At 32.5% G+C, this 17618-nt stretch overlaps 1 protein-coding gene across 7 annotated transcripts in view; it reads left to right on the top strand.

The window, feature by feature from the left end:
* LOC139514387 (zinc finger protein 541-like) overlaps nt 1-16822 on the top strand; it is a 31914-nt gene extending 15092 nt beyond the window's left edge. For 2 of the 7 annotated variants that reach the window (XM_071303552.1, XM_071303549.1), the window contains exons 10-23: nt 384-563; nt 1171-1629; nt 3112-3345; nt 3855-5238; nt 5752-5836; nt 6633-6682; nt 6996-7082; nt 8039-8142; nt 8543-8618; nt 11863-11951; nt 13248-13499; nt 14205-14348; nt 15489-15667; nt 16140-16813. In XM_071303552.1, the coding sequence (XP_071159653.1) occupies nt 384-563; nt 1171-1629; nt 3112-3345; nt 3855-5238; nt 5752-5836; nt 6633-6682; nt 6996-7082; nt 8039-8142; nt 8543-8618; nt 11863-11951; nt 13248-13499; nt 14205-14348; nt 15489-15667; nt 16140-16281 (3465 nt within the window). In that variant the 3' untranslated portion in view covers nt 16282-16813. Of the gene's footprint in view, nt 1-383; nt 564-1170; nt 1630-3108; nt 3346-3854; nt 5239-5751; nt 5837-6632; nt 6683-6995; nt 7083-8038; nt 8143-8542; nt 8619-11862; nt 11952-13247; nt 13500-14204; nt 14349-15488; nt 15668-16139 lie in introns of all 7 variants that reach the window. The other 5 variants (XM_071303551.1, XM_071303548.1, XM_071303553.1 and 2 more) reach the window with 4 other exon arrangements.
* The last annotated feature ends 796 nt before the right edge of the window (nt 16823-17618 follow it).

Genomic DNA, 17618 nt, shown 5'->3' with positions numbered 1-17618 from the left:
ATCAAAAGTTTTACAGTTTAGCTAGGTTATTAAAGATTAAATGGGTATAATCCTGCATACAGTTGTAGTTCATAGAACTTTTGCCCTGTGACTACTATTATAGTATTCTCAGATTTGGTGATATTCAATATATTCTCTAGATCATATCAGTAGTCAAACCTACATGGTGATCTTTCCATGTTTTGATTTGGATAATGGTTGTTTTATTTCCTTTGACACTTAAATTCATGGATAAAGTCATCCACGAAAATTGGTACCCCACAAATAAAAGTACTTTCACAGTATACTACCAAAGTTACATAAGGTGCAACAGATTTCTGTGTCAACAGCCTATTATATTTTGAAATTTGCTATTTATTTAATGCATTTCTATACATATTTAGCAACAGATTCAGATACATCAGCAACAGATGCAAGGGGAACAACTGCAGCAGCAACTTCAGCAACAGTTAAAGGGCCTTCAGATGGAACAGACTAATGTAGAGGTCAAGATACAGCAACTTAAAGATCAACTACAACAACAGAATCAACAGCTGACACAGAAACAGGTCAGACACCAAATGGTAATCAGATACTGAACAAAATAAATACTATTTTTCATGCTGTTCACAAATGTAACATGTTTTAGATGCATACTTTTAAATGAGAAAAAAATAAATCCTTGATAAAATTGATGGCATAAGGCAATGTGAAATGTAACTCCTTGGTTAACACATTAATATAAATTCATACTGTTTATTTTACAAAAGGAGACACTATTTTAAAAAACACTTTATATGTTACGATCTTCAAAAATGTCGAACTCAGAAAGGGATGATTAGGTTCAGATACTGGCTTTTCTTAAGCCCTTGAATGGGTCAAACGAGGAATACACCAAAAATAATAGATATTATTTAAGTAAGCTAGAAAACAATAAACAAAACAATAAAGTATATGTGAAAATGAGTAGTTAAAATAAGAATGGAAATGGGGAATGTGTCAAAGAGACAACAACCTGACCAAACAGCAGAAAACAGCCAAAGGCCACCATTGGGTCTTCAACACACGGAGAAATTAAAGCACCCAGAGGCATGCTCCAGCAGACCCCTAAACAAAAATGTGTACTAGTACAGTGAAAATGGACAGAATTATTGTTTACAGTATAATGATGATAAAACTTTTTTTTTAAAGGAACAGACCATGCAACAGGAATTACAACTCCAGTCAGCCCTTCAACAACAAATACAACAGCTGCAACTACAGAACACCCAACAGCTCAAGCAACAGGAGGCACAGAATATTCTTCTGGGATTAACCCAGGAGAGCCACAATATGAAACAAGAACACCACTTACAGGATCAGAAAATGGTACTGCCACAGGATACAGACGGATCAATTCTGCATAATCTACAACACCCTACAGGGACACAATTGTTACAAGCCTTTCAACATAACCTTGCTGCTAAACAGGAAGCTGATAGGCAGTTATATGATATACAAGCTATTTTAAAGCAGGAAGCAGAAAATCAGGTTAATACTCAACAAAATAGAAAACAGCCAATCAGTAAAGAAGATATGGAAAAACATCTGATACAAAGACTGTTCTTACAAGGTGGAAATCCTTCCACAGAGGTAGCTGTCTCTTTACAGGTACTTTACTTCTTTAATAACTTTGAGAGGTGTGTTCATTACTACATTACAATTTTATATTATAAATCAGTTTTGCACACCCAACAAATAAGAATTTAGAGATAACTGTATTGTATTTTAGTCTTTGTCAGCAGTTTTATGTTGGAGATTTGGCGAAACACTTGGAAGACAGGTATATGACTATTTACAGAACAACTACTGATTGACATCTGCAAAGCTTCAAATATGATACAGTTATCTCTATTCTTATTGAAAATAAATAAATCATTCAATTTAAGAAATTATTTCAGTGTAAAATATTCATTACCCGTAAACAAAATTTTTTCCAAAAAATGTTATCTTCTATGGCACCTAAGCTAGATGATATCATAAGTATGCTTCTGGTGTCAAATTAAAACACTGAGTTTTCTGGCTACTTGTCAACCACAAATTGTAGTAAGATTTGGTAAAAAAGATATTTTAGGTGTAAAATGAGAGTTTTTATGCCCCACCTACGATAGTAGAGGGGCATTATGTTTTCTGGTCTGTGCATCCATTCGTTCGTTCGTTCGTCCGTTCGTTCGTTCGTCCGTTCGTTCGTCCGTCTGTCCCGCTTCAGGTTAAAGTTTTTGGTCGAGGTAGTTTTTGATGAAGTTGAAGTCCAATCGACTTCAAACTTGGTACACATGTTCCCTATGATATGATCTTTCTAATTTTAATGCCAAATTAGAGATTTTACCCCAATTTCACGGTCCACTGAACATAGAAAATGATAGTGCGAGTGGGGCATTCGTGTACTGAGGACACATTCTTGTTGCCTATTCTTTTTATGCCCCGCCTACGATAGTAGCGGGGCATTATGTTTTCTGGTCTGTGCATCCGTTCGTCCTTCCGTCTGTTCGTTCGTCTGTCCGTTCGTTTGTCCGTCTGTCCCGCTTCAGGTTAAAGTTTTTGGTCAAGGTAGTTTTTGATGAAGCTGAAGTCCAATCAACTTGAAACTTAGTTCATATGTTCCTTATGATATGATCTTTCTAATTTTAAAGACAAATTAAACTTTTTACCCCTATTTCACGGTCCACTGAACATAGAAAATGAAAGTGCGAGTTTCAGGTTAAAGTTTTTGGTCAAGGTAGTTTTTGATGAAGTTGAAGTCCAATCAACTTGAAACTTAGTACAAATGTTCCCTATGATATAATTTTTTTAATTTTAGTGCCTAATTATATTTTTGACCCATTTTCACGGTCCATTGAACATGGAAAATGATAGTGCGAGTGGGGCATCCGTGTACTTTGGACACATTCTTGTTTGCTAGTGTAATGATATATGAACTCAAGTTTTTTTACATCCTCAGTTTTGAAAAAAAACAATAAATTTTTTAAGATGACAATACTTTTGTATTAAGAAAACACAAGACTTTGTATAATTTCTGTTTTAATACACCATTGTTTATTGTTATTCTAAAATCAGATGCTTGATCTTTATTATTGGCTATTTTATCAGCAGCAGATTGAGCAACAGAAAGCCAGTCTTCCTCCCACATCTCAGCCACAGCATGTAAATAGTATACTTTTGGAAAAGATGAAACAAAAACAACAGCAAGAGAGACAGCAGCAACAAATGTTAAAGACAATACAACAACAGCCATATAACCCTGGACAGTTACCAACTCTGATACATCATCATCCTCAGGTGAAAGAAGAAACCAAAATAGATACTGCTTCCGTCCCTACTTCTCAGGTGAGTATCTGTCCTTACACTAACCAAAATTGATACTGCTTCCGTCCCTACTTCTCAGATGAGTTTCCTGTACTTACACTTCAAAGGTACAAAATTGAGAATGGAAATGGGGAATATTTCAAAGAGAAAACAAACCAATCAAAGAGCAGATAACAGCTAATGTTTCCTTCATTACAGTTTTCCCCTCACACTTGTGCTATGCTGTGGCTGAAGTTCTATCTAGAGGTCTCTTGGTTAGGTCACTGCATACATGGATCTCTGGAAATAATGGGGAATTTGTGTATGGGAAGACAAAATTTAGATAGCAGAATATTCCAAAAGATTTTGATAATATACAGGATTTTCTTTTACAATAAAGTTCACATACTCTTGTTCTCTATAAAACTTAGCCGTTCAATTATATAAATCATTTTGAGCTAATTTTTTTTAAATTTGAAGTTTCATATGACTTGAAGGTATTTACACTGGAGTAATAATGATGTTTTACTATTTATCTTTAATTTTTTCAGGTACCCAGGCCATTGCATTTACAAAGACAGGTGTCTTTTGAAGAATTGCAAAATCAGGCACAACACAGTATTGAATTAACAAGTCCTCAACAAATAACTCATCAGCAACTTCAGCAATTACTGCAACAAAGGAATGACACTCTTAATAGTCCGCATTCTTCAAACAATTTATCTGATTCTCATGGCATGCAACATATGGACTTATCTCCACCACCTTCCTTAACTCCAACATCAATTCAATCAAATCTTCAGACAGCTATAGCTCAGATACCTCTGTTTGCATTAAAAACTCCGACTGAAATGGGAAGTATGGGACATTTCAACCAACTACCACAGTCAAAGATTGTCACAACTTCTGCTGAAAGTCCTGACTTGTCGCTTATCTTGGAAACAATCGACAATGACCAAAAGACTTCATTGTCAAGTGCTAATACTTTACCTCAACAATCACAGCTAAATCAAGATAATTTATGGACTGCCCTACCTAACATGCCTAAAACTAATCATGGACATTTGACTGATGCAAGAAAGTCAACTGTGAATTATTCACAGATATATAATGATAAGGTGCCATATTTAGATTCTGCTTTACATAAAATGGGAACTGATCCCCCATTGTATAAACCTGAGGCCAGGAAACTTGAGAAGGCAGCTGAACAAAACCCCTTTGCATTCCCTATTGGGAATGGGGCTCAAAATGACTTTGCACATCCTGACACTATAAAAAATCCTAAACACCACAGACACAAACCTATCGCTAATCAACATACAGAATTGAAACGTAGGCTGTCTGTGGGTAGTGAATGTGATCTGAATTCTAGTGTTTTACCAGGAATGATCAATAATAATAATAAGGGCTATAGTGCTAAATTCCCTTCAAATAGTGCTCAGAATATGTTATCTGTCAAACCAAGGATGAGAAGTAAATCGGGTGACGATTTTAAATATTTTAGATCTAAAAGTGAGGATCATACATTCATGAGACCGAGAAGTCAAACGGAGGAATGCTTATGGAAATACAAGCAAAAATCTGAGGATTCATGGGATCAAGCTTTGTCAAAATCAGATGGTGCTGGACTGTTTAGAAATCCTAATTCACTCACAACTCCTGTTCATTTACGAATGAAACGTAAACATCGACCTGCACCGCTATTCATTCCTAGACATGGGTCACTACATGGTGGATTTCAGAGTAGATTACGATCTCCGCGAGTATTAACAGCTAGTGAACACAAGGGTAATACACCGCCTCCGTACACTCCACCACCAATGTTGAGTCCAATACGTAGTGGTTCGGGACTGTTTTGGTCTATACAGAAACCACCAATGACACCCATGACAGCTCCTCTTACTCCAAGGACTAGCATTCTAAGCATGTCCAGAAGTAAGTCAAATTCAAAATTTAATACTACATGTACTAAGGAACATGTATTTATATATACCTTGATCTTTAAAAAAACATATTTATACATTTTGAAGGTGACCGTCAAATGATTGTCCTGAATTATGCTTGAAATATTTTCCACTTTATATTCAGTAATTAGCACTCATATGAATAAATCTTTCAGAGTAATTTTTGAACAGTGAGCTAGAAATAACTTCATGAACTTACATCACAATAAAAATGTTTTCAAATTAAATTACAGTACAGCATAGCTGTTGATATAGTTTTTGAGACAGACAGTCAGTTTATACAGTTAAATTTTGCTTTAACAAAACAGTCAAGAAGTTCAGTAAAAATTTCATTATCACCCTCAATTAGTTATTTTGCAGCCTGATTTTCTGTCAGTTTTTGACATTTTCCGTATATGACATGATAAGGTAATACCTAACTAGTACCATTCAGGGGTTAGGGTCATTAAGATAAACAGAAATTAACATTATGTTTATGTAATAGATAGCAGTATTGGGAGTGCTCAACCAGATGTTCCCAAGCAAGAGATACCAGATGATGAAGAACCACCAGAATCTGATATTCTACCGTAAGTTAGGTCAAATAAAGGAATACTTTGTAAAGATAAATAAGAAGATGTGGTATGAGTTCCAGTAAGACAAGTCTCCATCCAAGTGACAATTTATAAAAAGTTTACAATTAAAGGTCTAAGTACAGCCTCAACACTGAGCCTTGGCATGTTAACAACATAAAATGATTTCATAAAATAAACTTACAGCAGAAAAGTAATATACTAGCATTCAAACTTTTGTTTATAAAATATTTTTGTCCTTATTTTCATTTTCAGTACATTTTGAAATCTTTAGATAATTAAGGTTTAAGAATAGAACATATTATTCCCAGTCATGATTGTAAATGTAGTTTTTATGCCCCCGCTGTAGCGGAGGGGGCATGGCATTAAGTTTAACCCTGGTCCATCTGTACATACGTCCTAAATTGGTTTAATTCTCTAACTTTAGTTTGCAACAACCAAATGTTATGAAACTTATACACAATGTTTATTACCACCAAACACAGATTATGTTCAAATTTTGGCATTACTTTTACCGTTCCAGAGTTATGCCCCTTTACAAATGGAAAAAATGCTGAATTTTTCGTTTCAGTTCTCTTAAGGTTGCCTCAAATAAATGTTATGAAACTTATAAACAATGCTTATTACTGTAAAACTCAGATCAAGTACAATTTGGGTAGCGTCACTTTTTTCAGTTCTTGAGTTATGTCTCTTTATAAAGTTATGTGCTAGCGGGGGCATCATCTGTGTCCCATGGACACATTCCCAATGTATTTATCTGTTTTTATACACAGACATTCTATGTTTATTGCAGACATGTAAATATTGGATCTCAGTACCAAGCAGAGATTCCACCATTTAACAGTAAGTTTGTATTCAGACTGCCATTTAGCATCCTCAGTACAATCCATTCATTCAATAATAAAAGTTTTCATAATATCTTAAAGTCATTAAATTAGAAAATTTTATGATATCAAACTGCTGTACTTCAAATTTTATAACCTGAATATATTGAGAGATAAAATGAAAAAAAATTGTAAATTAGAAGACTTGTTTAAAAATGTTAAATGAGTAGGAAAAAGTCTATAGGACTATGACACAGAGACACTTGTATGATTTTAAACTAGACTAATGGCAATAATACATGATATGATAAAATTTGTTTTTGTATATACAGGTCATAAAAAAGAGGCATTAATGTGTATATCTAAAGAAGATTTGGTGTTTGATCCAGAAAAAATTAAAGACTTTTCTGATAATGAAGGTGAGTCATGGAGCATGATTTATTTAACAAATTGGATCAGCTTTAAAATTAACTCAAAATTTTTCATATAATGTGGATCCATTTATTTTCATGGGTATCAATTCTTTGTGGATTGAGGAAAACTTGCATTTTTTTGGGAATTTGAATTTGTGGTTTTGACTATCTCTGCATACTGAGCCTATAAAAAAAAATCATAGAACATTCAAATTTGTGGTTTACCACAAAACCATAGAAAATTGGTATCCTATGAATAATAATGAATCCACTGTAGTCAAATCAATATGATCAAAATACTCCTATTGTTTGATAATGTCAGTCTTAGATAATGATAGCATAGTAAAGTGCATCACAGGCATTCTATTAAAAGAGAGGCGGAGGATACCAAAGGGACATTCAAACAAAGTTAAAAATAAACTTGACAACACAATGACAAAAAAGAAAAGACAAAATACATATATATACAAAACACAACATAGAAAACTAAAGACCGAGCAACACAAATACAAACCCAACCAAAAACTGGGGCAGATCTCAGTTTCTCCGGTAGGGTAAGTAGACCTTGCTCCACAGATGTCACCTGTCATATTGCTCGTGTATCTACAAGTCTAGGGTAAGTAGACCTTGCTCCACAGATGTCACCTGTCATATTGCTCGTGTATCTACAAGTCTAGGGTAAGTAGACCTTGCTCCACAGATGTCACCTGTCATATTGTTCATGTATCTACAAGTCTCGTGAAAAGTTTAATTCAGTAAGTCATGTATCTACAAGTCTCGTGAAAAGTTTAATTCAGTAAGTCATGTAAGTCTATGAAAAAAAAAACATCATTGAGTTTTGTACTGCAGACTTCTTAAATTAGCTTATGATGTTCCAATGTTGTGTATTTTAGAGAATTAACACCAGCTTAATTCCAATAGGTTTTGTAAAGAGTTTAAAATGTTTTTTTTTCTTTTTTCAGTGCAATATTTTCAAGAGTTTGCCAATAGTGCAGCAATAAGGGGTAATGGTTGTAATACAGAATATGCTCTCCATTTACTTCACTTGGCAAAGGGCAATTTACAGGTATTTATAGTTAGAGTTTTGTCTTCAATGTAATATTAGTCAGTCAAAAGTCAAGGAAAAGACACACTGTGCTTGAAACATCAAGAGATTAATAATAAAAGACATTATAGTCCTACAACTTACAGAAATTACTTGAAAAAATGTATCGTTATTATACCATGTGCTGCCTGAGAATGGTAAAAAAAACTTCAATTAAAACCATATTTTTCCATCAAATGTAGTCAAATCATATGCATCTTCTCCTCCTTTTCTTGGTCAATGATAATGATAGTGAAGTAGATCAGTTAAAATGAAAATTCAAATTCAACAATAAACAGTTGCAAGCAATTATTCAACATTTACTATATTAAAGCCATTCCAAAATTTCTTAATTTACAGTGTATATTTTCTTTTCCTGTAGAATGCCATGCTGATGTTAATGGAAACTATAAAAGAATTACCTGCTCACCATACATTACTATCTTTTACATATCAAGGTATGAATATATTTCAGATACAATGTATATTTAGAAAATAATTCTTAGTAATTTTTATGTTTTGCAAGTTTTTACATGTTAAAATTTACTGTCCTTATATTGTCTCAAGCCATATTATGTCACCTGACCTTGACCTCTTTTGAATGCTTCAGTGATCAGGTTAGGTTTCAGGATTGTATCATATCTTTTTCATTGTAACTATTCATGATATCTCAACAATTTTTGCATGTACCAACAACAGAAACAACATCTGTTATGTAGTATTGGCATTATTGTCATGCTGGATTGGCCAAGTTATATTTTCAGTATTAGGTTTGATCTGTAGTGTTAAAGGAAGATATATACCAGTGGAGTTTTTGGAAATGGTGAAAATTATAATCCAAAGTTGTTATTGTACAAAGTATGGTTTGAACTAACCCTACATTTCAGTAACTTTTTGAGGAAAAATGGAAGTAGGTTAAGAAGAGAAGAATTGAATATAGCTAAAATTATTTCTGTGATGAGTATTCAAGATAAGGCTTTTCATAGGTAGCAATGCATGACTGGTCAACAATATTTGTGATTTATTTTTGTGGTCCCTGCAACTTTTGTTTCAGAAAGCTCGACATAGGGATAGTGATCCGGCGGCGGCATTAGCTAACTTCTTAAAAGCTTTATATTTTAGAAGGTGGAAGACCTGGATGCTTCATACTTTTTATATAGATGCCTCATGTTACGAAGTTTCCGTCAGTCACATGTCCAATGTCCTTGACCTCATTTTCATGGCTCAGTGACCACTTAAAAAAAAAAGTTCAGATTTTTTGTAATGTTGAATTCTCTCTTATTATAAGTAATAGGATAACTACATTTGATATGTGCGTACCTTGCAAGGTCCTCATGTCTGTCAGACAGTTTTCACTTGACCTCGACCTCATTTCATGGATCAGTGAACAAGGTTAAGTTTTGGTGGTCAAGTCCATATCTCAGATACTATAAGCAATAGGGCTAGTATATTCGGTGTATGGAAGGACTGTAAGGTGTACATGTCCAACTGGCAGGTGTCATTCGACCTTGACCTCATTTTCATGGTTCAGTGGTTATAGTTAAATTTTTGTGTTTTGGTCTGTTTTTCTCATACTATATGCAATAGGTCTACTATATGTGTTGTATGGAATGATTGTAAGGTGTACATGTCTAGCGGGCAGATGTCATGTGACCTTGACCTCATTTTCATGGTTCAGTGGTCAAAGTTAAGTTTTTGAGTTTTGATCTTTTTATCTAATACTATATGCCATAGGTCAATTATATTTGGTGTATGGAAATATATTATGATCTTTATGTCAGAGGCGCAGGTTTTATTTGACTGTGACCTCATTTTCACAGTTCATTGCACAGTGTTAAGTTTTTGTGTTTTGGTCTATTTTTCTTAAACTATACCGTAAGTAATAGGTCAACTATATATGTTGTATAGAAGCATTGTTAGCTGTACATGTCTGCCTGGCATGGTTCATCTGACCTTGACCTCATTTTCAAGGTTCATTGGTCTTTGTTTACTTATCTTGGTTAATGTTAAGTTTATGTGACAGTTGTAATAAAGCTTAGCTTTATACTTAGGACTATCAACATAATATCAATGATTACCGTCTTTTGGTATGTATAGTGCGCATTTGTGTATAGTGCGCACCCCCTTTGTGGTCCAAGAAACGAGAGAAAAAAAGTTTATTGGTCATATTATACTCCTAGACATTTTCGGAAAAGTTACAGCTCCAAAATCGGCAAACAGGAAGTTTATCGGTAAACAGGAAGTTTTTTAAATGAACACCAATGTCGGAGAATTCTGTACGGAATACGTAATTAATATGAAATTGAAAGTATTCTAACAAATGAATAAGAATTTTATTAGATTGAGATAAATATTTTAATCCAAATCTAATAAATTGTTTGAGTATCAAGGACAAGATTAAATGTCCAAATTATTGTCCTGATTCAAACAATAAAATAATTATGAATCAGTCTAATAATTATAATTATAATTAATGTCATTAGTGCTGTAATAAAATTGTTAAAATCTTATTGTTTTTATTTTTTGTTTGATGATTCTAGCTGTTAATCCGGATTATCACACCTCTATCAACGGGTCTAATCGATGACAAAACAAATCAGTGACAGGTTGACCATGTTCCTAATTAAATTCGTTCAGGTTACAATTATGGGATTATCATGTTTTCAAACATAATTTCTTGAATGGTTTTAAACAGTTGTTTAAAAGTTTAAAAGTTTAAAAGTTACAAAGTAAAAACGTATTTTTCCTTATAAAGTTTTCATAGAGTAAATCATCACTTTACAATATTAAGTCACATGACTGACCCACATGACTTGCGATCACCTGATCAAAACATTAGGAAAAATGGCGGTTTATCTTTTCAAAACGAGCGTGGTTTATTCAATTTTAATACACTTTTCTTCAAATCTCTATGATGAACACATACAAAAACAGTAAGTTATGACAACAAGGAACACAGAGGCTAATTTAACCAACAACAAAAGCTTTATTGTGTCTATATTAAGACTTGGCAAATTACCCGATTGCAAAACAGATGGACAAATTTACACAATAAACGTTACAACAAAGATATCAAATGTATTTTATTTGAATAAACCATGACAAATCAAGAACAATACGATACATATTACAATTATAACATGTAAAACATAAAAACAATCGAGGTTTTAGCAAAAATATTCCGTACTCTTCACTTCACTTGGAAATTTCTTTGTCGGAGTTTGGACCTGAAAAAAAGACTAAGAAATTGTTTGTAGTAATGTATAACACGCACCCCTCTTACAAGAAACATGACCTAGGGTATAAATGTGCGCGTTATACATACCAAAAGACGGTAGTATAGAAGGCGAGACATTTCAGCATGTGCACTCTTGTTAAAGGATACATGTATGTCTGACATGTAATGTGGCATTTGCCTCCTTTTTATGTGGTCAGGTTAAGTTTTCTTGATAAGATCTGTTTGTCAGCAATGTATGACACATAGCACATGGTCTTGACCTAATTTTTATGTTCCATTTGTCTGGTTTCATATGAAGTCTGTGTGTCGAGATTGAATATGCACTTGTAGATGATGTTGATGAACAAGTTCATTTGACCTTGACATAATCATACCCTTGTCAGTATAGATATTTCTCTTGGTTTAATGATAGTTAGTAAGTAAAAACTTCTATAAAAATCCATTTCACTATATTTGTATTACAGAGAATGATGTTTGGACCACAGAGGAAGCTGAAAAATACCTTAATGCTTTATTAAAATGTGATAAAGACTTCTTCTCTGTTTCCAAAGAAGTAAGTATTTTGATATATTATTGTCGAGCCTTCAACTTTAGTCGAAAAGGCGAGACTAAGAGATCCTATATTTCGGCGGCGGCAGCATCCACAAATATTCACTCTGTGGTTAAAGTTTTTGAAATTTTAATAACTTTCTTACACTGTTCTGGATTTTTACCAAACTTGGACAGAAGCTTGTTTATGTTCATAAGATAGTGAGTGTCCAGAAGTAAATTTTGTAAAAATAAAATTCCATTTTTTCCGTATTTTACTTATAAATGGACTTTGTTTTTCTGCCAGGAAACAACACATTCACTGTGTGGTTAAACTTTTTACAATTTTGATACCTTTCTTATACTATTTTGGATTTGTACCAAACTTCGAGAGAAGCTTGTTATGATCAAATGCTAGTATCTAGAAGGAAATTTTGTTTTCTTCCAGTGATTATTACATTCAGTCTGCAGTTAAAGTTTTTAAATATTTATTAGATTCATAAACTGTCCTGGATTTTTACCAAACTTGGAAAGAAGCTTCTTACAATCAAAAGATAGTATGAACAGGAATATTTTATTGATTTATTTTCTCATTTTTGTTGAGCCTGCGATTAACAGAAATATTAGACGAGACACTGGGTTCTGTGGAACCCTTACAAACTTTTATACGACTGCAAAATTTTTGCAATCGTATATTGGTATCACGTCGTCGTCAGTGTCTCCGAAGACGGATGGTTACCGGATAATAACTTTATTATAAGTAAATAGAAATCAATAAAATTTTAACACAATGTTTATAACCACAAAAGGAAGCTGGGGGTTATGGTCCCTAAGGTTTAGGAATTTGGGGCCCAAAGAGCCAAAAACAAGCATTTATCTAGTGTCAGGACAATAAGCTGTGTATAAGTATTTCAATTGTTCTGAAATTGTATCTCAATGTTTAATACCATAAGTAAAAAGTTGGGATATATTTTAAGGGTTATGGGGCAAACAGTCTAGGAATAAAGGGCCAAACAGGAGCCCTGAGAAGCATTTGGTTAACAAAAGTTGTTGGATATTTTTTGCTCAATCAGTACACAAATGGTTGACAATATCAGTTACTGGAGGAAGGCAATCTGTTTAACTTCAATTACATTTAATTTTGCTATGTTTTAATTATTGTAAAAAATTACCATAGAAGGAAGTAATATATGTGAGCAAAGGAACTACAATATTGACAGTTTTCATTTCAAAAACCGTAAACAACTAATTTGATTAAAAACTATAATCAGAACATCAGTTCACATGATTGGAATTTTTTTAACCATATTTTACTTTGTAGATTGGAAGTAAATCTGTGAAAGAATGTATTCAGTTTTATTATTTATGGAAGAAAGTGTGTCCAGATGAACACAAACGTTTACGTATTATGCGTAATAAACGAGAACGTGAAAGATTGTATAACTTAAGATCACAGCAGCAACAACAGCAGCCAGCCACACTTCCAGAGCAGCCTGAAAATGAGATGGAGATTAATGATTATGATGAAGACTCCAGTAGTTCTACTGACATGGAGGATAATTCTGACATTATGGTATAAAATTATCACCATTGAATAATACTAAAAGCTTCTTATTCCATAATTTCATGCAACAAATGACTGTAATTTCAAACATTGGACTTTTATAGTGGTATGGGTAATTGGTGAATAATATTCACCAACACCCAAAGTTCAAATGCAATCTGTTTTCATATTGAAACACATTTTTACTTCCTTTTTCTCTTTTTAGCCTGAGAATTCAATAATTTTTTTTTATTGATAAAATATTTTGTGCAAAATTCAACATCCTATTAATCAAATAAAATTGCATACAAAAAAGTCGGTTTACAATGATACCACTTTAAAGATTGGACATAAAAGGTGAGACATTTAAGCATAAAGTTGAAATAGATAAAACAGATATGGGTAAGAAGTTTCAAAATGAATTTACGACCATTAATATAAAAAAAAAAATGAATTTTAAAAGTTTGTTGCGTCATCTGCAACTGATTTATTATCATGATTTTGTCATATTCAATTCAAGTGTTTCAATACCAAATATTTTTTAAAAAATTTTAGGTGTTCATTTGTTCCCATATAGTGTGAAATTTTTTGATTTATAATTAGTTTTCAAATAATGCATATTTTCAAAGTTTCGAAGATGTGTTGATTTCTTTATTTTAATTTCTTTTTATATTTAACCAAACAAATTTTGGAATGTGTAATTTCATGATTAATATGGCTTCTTTTATATTGCAGTTAAATAATAAAGAGGACGATGCTTCATCTGTAAAATCTTCCTCGTCTGTAAAATCTGTAAAGACTGTAATTACACCTGCCCCAGCTTCCAGAGCTACATCACCTGCTCCTATGTTTACCTGTGATTACCCAGAATGCAATGCTGTAAGTTAATTTTAATTACATTTTAAGACATCTAGTTGTTAATATGTAATACATGATTAATAATTTAGAAAAAAACAGCAACAACAAAAAAGGATTTTTTTGTTGAATACTTGTTTATTAAAGAACAATTTTTTTTTTTTGTGCAAATAAAACCTGTTTTGTTATTTTAAGCAATAGTGAGTTATATGACAATGTTGAAACAGTTCAAATCAGTACATTCTTGGGAAATTTAGTCTAAATGTATTCTTAAAAAGTTAGAGACACAAAATAACTTTGGATAATTTGGTTTGACACAATGCTATTTACAAGTTGATTGTAAAAAGAAGATATCCTTCTGTCTAAAGTAGGTCATCAGAAACAAAATTATAAGCTTGCCCTTGCCAGTTACTATATATATATACAGGGGTGGAATTTAAGCTTTTTAGTGTACTGGCCAGCCGGACCAGTGGACTTTAGATCTACTGGTCCGGCTCAAAATTTACTGGTCCTGCAAAAATGACATTCATTTGATAACCACTAAAAGATATGACAGATGTTTAGTTTTATTTTACTCAGCTGCTTTCCTCTTCTTTATTCCAAAAATAGCACCCCAATATCCTAAAAATAATTTCTCAGATTTATTTTTTTGTAAACAAACCGAGATAGAGATGCAATCATTGATTTTAACGAAAAATTTCTGCTGGTCCGCCGGACCACCAGCTGACAAAATCTACTGGTCCAACACAAATTCTACTAGTCTCGAACCACTGGACCAGCGCCAATTTCGACCCCTGTATATATATATCTTTATTCTCAATAAACCATCATTTTGACAAGGTGTAGAGAAATACATATATGTACAATGCTACTCCAGGTGGAAAAAACTTTAAGTTAGCCATTGTCTTTTAGAATTTGATAGAAGATGAATATCTGAAACATCAAAATAATTTACAAGAGTATTTCATTAGGGCTTTTCCAGAAAAAAATACTATATTTGTATGGTTTGGAGCAGGACACAAAGTTCAAATTGTGTCACTATGTATGGAAAGTAGAGTGCAATTGTATGGCTAATAGCAATTAAGAAAGTGCTTTCTATTCTTGTTTTTTTTCTTCTTCTCAATAACCCTAATTTTAATGTTGAGATTGATTGTTATGTTTTAGGCATTTAATTCCAAGCAAGCATTAAATGGTCATATTAGAGTACATGGGGGAGGTTCAAAGAGCAATTCTCCTGCTAGAGAATACAGACCTCCAGCAGCAAGACTTCCTAAACCACAAGGATCACCTGCAAGTTCAGAGGATCTAAATGGAGAGGGCTTCCCATGCAAACTTTGTGGCAGGTTGGTAGATCAAAAAAAATTATTTTAGGGACGAGATAAAAACCATGTTACAATGTATCTACATAAAGTGGCAACATTAAAGTCTAGAAATCATATATTACCTTATAAATTTCATAAAAACTTTAAAACTAACTATCTTCTGTAGTTATTTCATCTTTATTTACCACTACACATTTTGTTAGCATGTGTCGAAAACTTAAGATTGCGAATGATGCCATTGATAATAGTAAATAGGATATTTATTTATTTTGTGACACCAGAACAAGTTTAAACCACCTAAAAAGATTATTTATAGATAAAGAGTCATATAGTTGAAGTTAGCTCTTTGTAATTTTTTATTTGGAGTACAGGTAAAATATGTCAGTTAAGTCAAAAAAAATTTAATATTTTTTTTTAACTTAATTGGTTATGTTAAAAATATTTATATCTGTCAAAGTTGTGATTCAGTTTTCTTATCTTCATTTCTTTTCAGGGTATTTGCAAAAGTACGTAGTAGAAGTGCTCATATGAAGAGTCATAGAATGAACGAATCGGATAAAAAACCAGTGAACAAGAAACCAGTGCCAGTACCAATGTTAGACAATATCATGCCTAAAATGTCACCTAACGGGTGATGATTGGTGCTTAATTATATTCTGTATTAGGGCTTTCTTAGAAGGCAGAAATATATTTGTATTTATAAGGCAGCTTATTAGTCGTGACTTCTAAAGAAGAAAGAATCTGTGATGTTGTAAATAAAATTTTGATCGTTTTAATGTAATGTTTGAGGGAGTCCATTCAGCAATCTTCCAGATCTCAGTTTTGCATCAAATACCTCCTAATTACATAAAATTTCTTTATGGTCATAATAGCCAGATACCTGTTCACATTCTAACTTAATTCATTTGACATTTCCTGTTATACATAAAGTACTGAAGTTAAGGTGTTTATGAATGACTGTTACCTCTTCTTGTTATGTTTGTTGATTTTAGCAAGATATGTTATTGCTTTTTTCTTCTTTTTTTTTTAATCAAAAATTTTATTTTTTCCCCATTTTAAGATGAACTATTTGTTTTCTTCTAAAGTGCTTACTTTCAGTTGTTCAGTGTTGTAGATTTTAAAGATTTAATGAGTTCTTACTGTAAGCTGAAAAGAATAAATTAAAAAGAAGGAATATACAATTTGTCTATTCAGCTACTCATTCAGGCAGCTAAGGTACTTATGGACATTTTCATTCCAAGATAAGATGGTAGTTGTTTAACATTTTTTACCTTATCAGCCCAATCCATGATTTAAAGTGGTCTGGTAAATATTGATTTAAGAAAATGAGAACAGATGACTGACATGCATAAGAATCTATTTACATAGATTATCCAGCATGTGTTACTTAATTATTCTAAATGACAAGCCACAGAAAACTCAAAGTTCAAACAATTCTTTTTTTCTATGTTGTATGCAAAAAATCAAGTTAGCATGTATGTCAATTTGCAGTAAACTTAATCTATCAAAAAAGACCACATTTATTATCTTTCTTTTGGAAAAAGTCGAGTCATAAAGAACTTTCCACTTTTTGTAAGTGGTATGATGTTTTATTGGCATGGTATCAGGATTGGAGAACATTCAGTTTCTCTTCCTTATTCTTTTAATGGTGCAAATCTTAATGTTCTGAATGGACTAGTTATGACTGAATCTAGATGAGACGTCCTTTGTTTTGTTTTAAGATTTATATTTTACCCTATTATTATACAATGTGCAATCATTTGTTATAAATGTGTAAAAATTGTTACTTCTATGTAAATTACTATCAGACAGTGCTCAAATACTGGTCTTAAAACTATATCATTGTTCATACTAAGATATGTAGATTATATATTATTACTTATATTGTAAATATTGTTGTAAATTCTCATTATTTTTTTTTGCTTGTGATATAATGGCTTAGTATTAATTGTGATTCATGAACAAAATTTTA

Source organism: Mytilus edulis, chromosome 3 (assembly GCF_963676685.1).
Source record: "Mytilus edulis chromosome 3, xbMytEdul2.2, whole genome shotgun sequence".
NCBI lineage: Eukaryota > Metazoa > Mollusca > Bivalvia > Mytilida > Mytilidae > Mytilus > Mytilus edulis.
The sequence above is the reverse complement of the archived record's forward strand: the minus strand, read 5'-3'. Positions and strand labels throughout refer to the sequence as shown.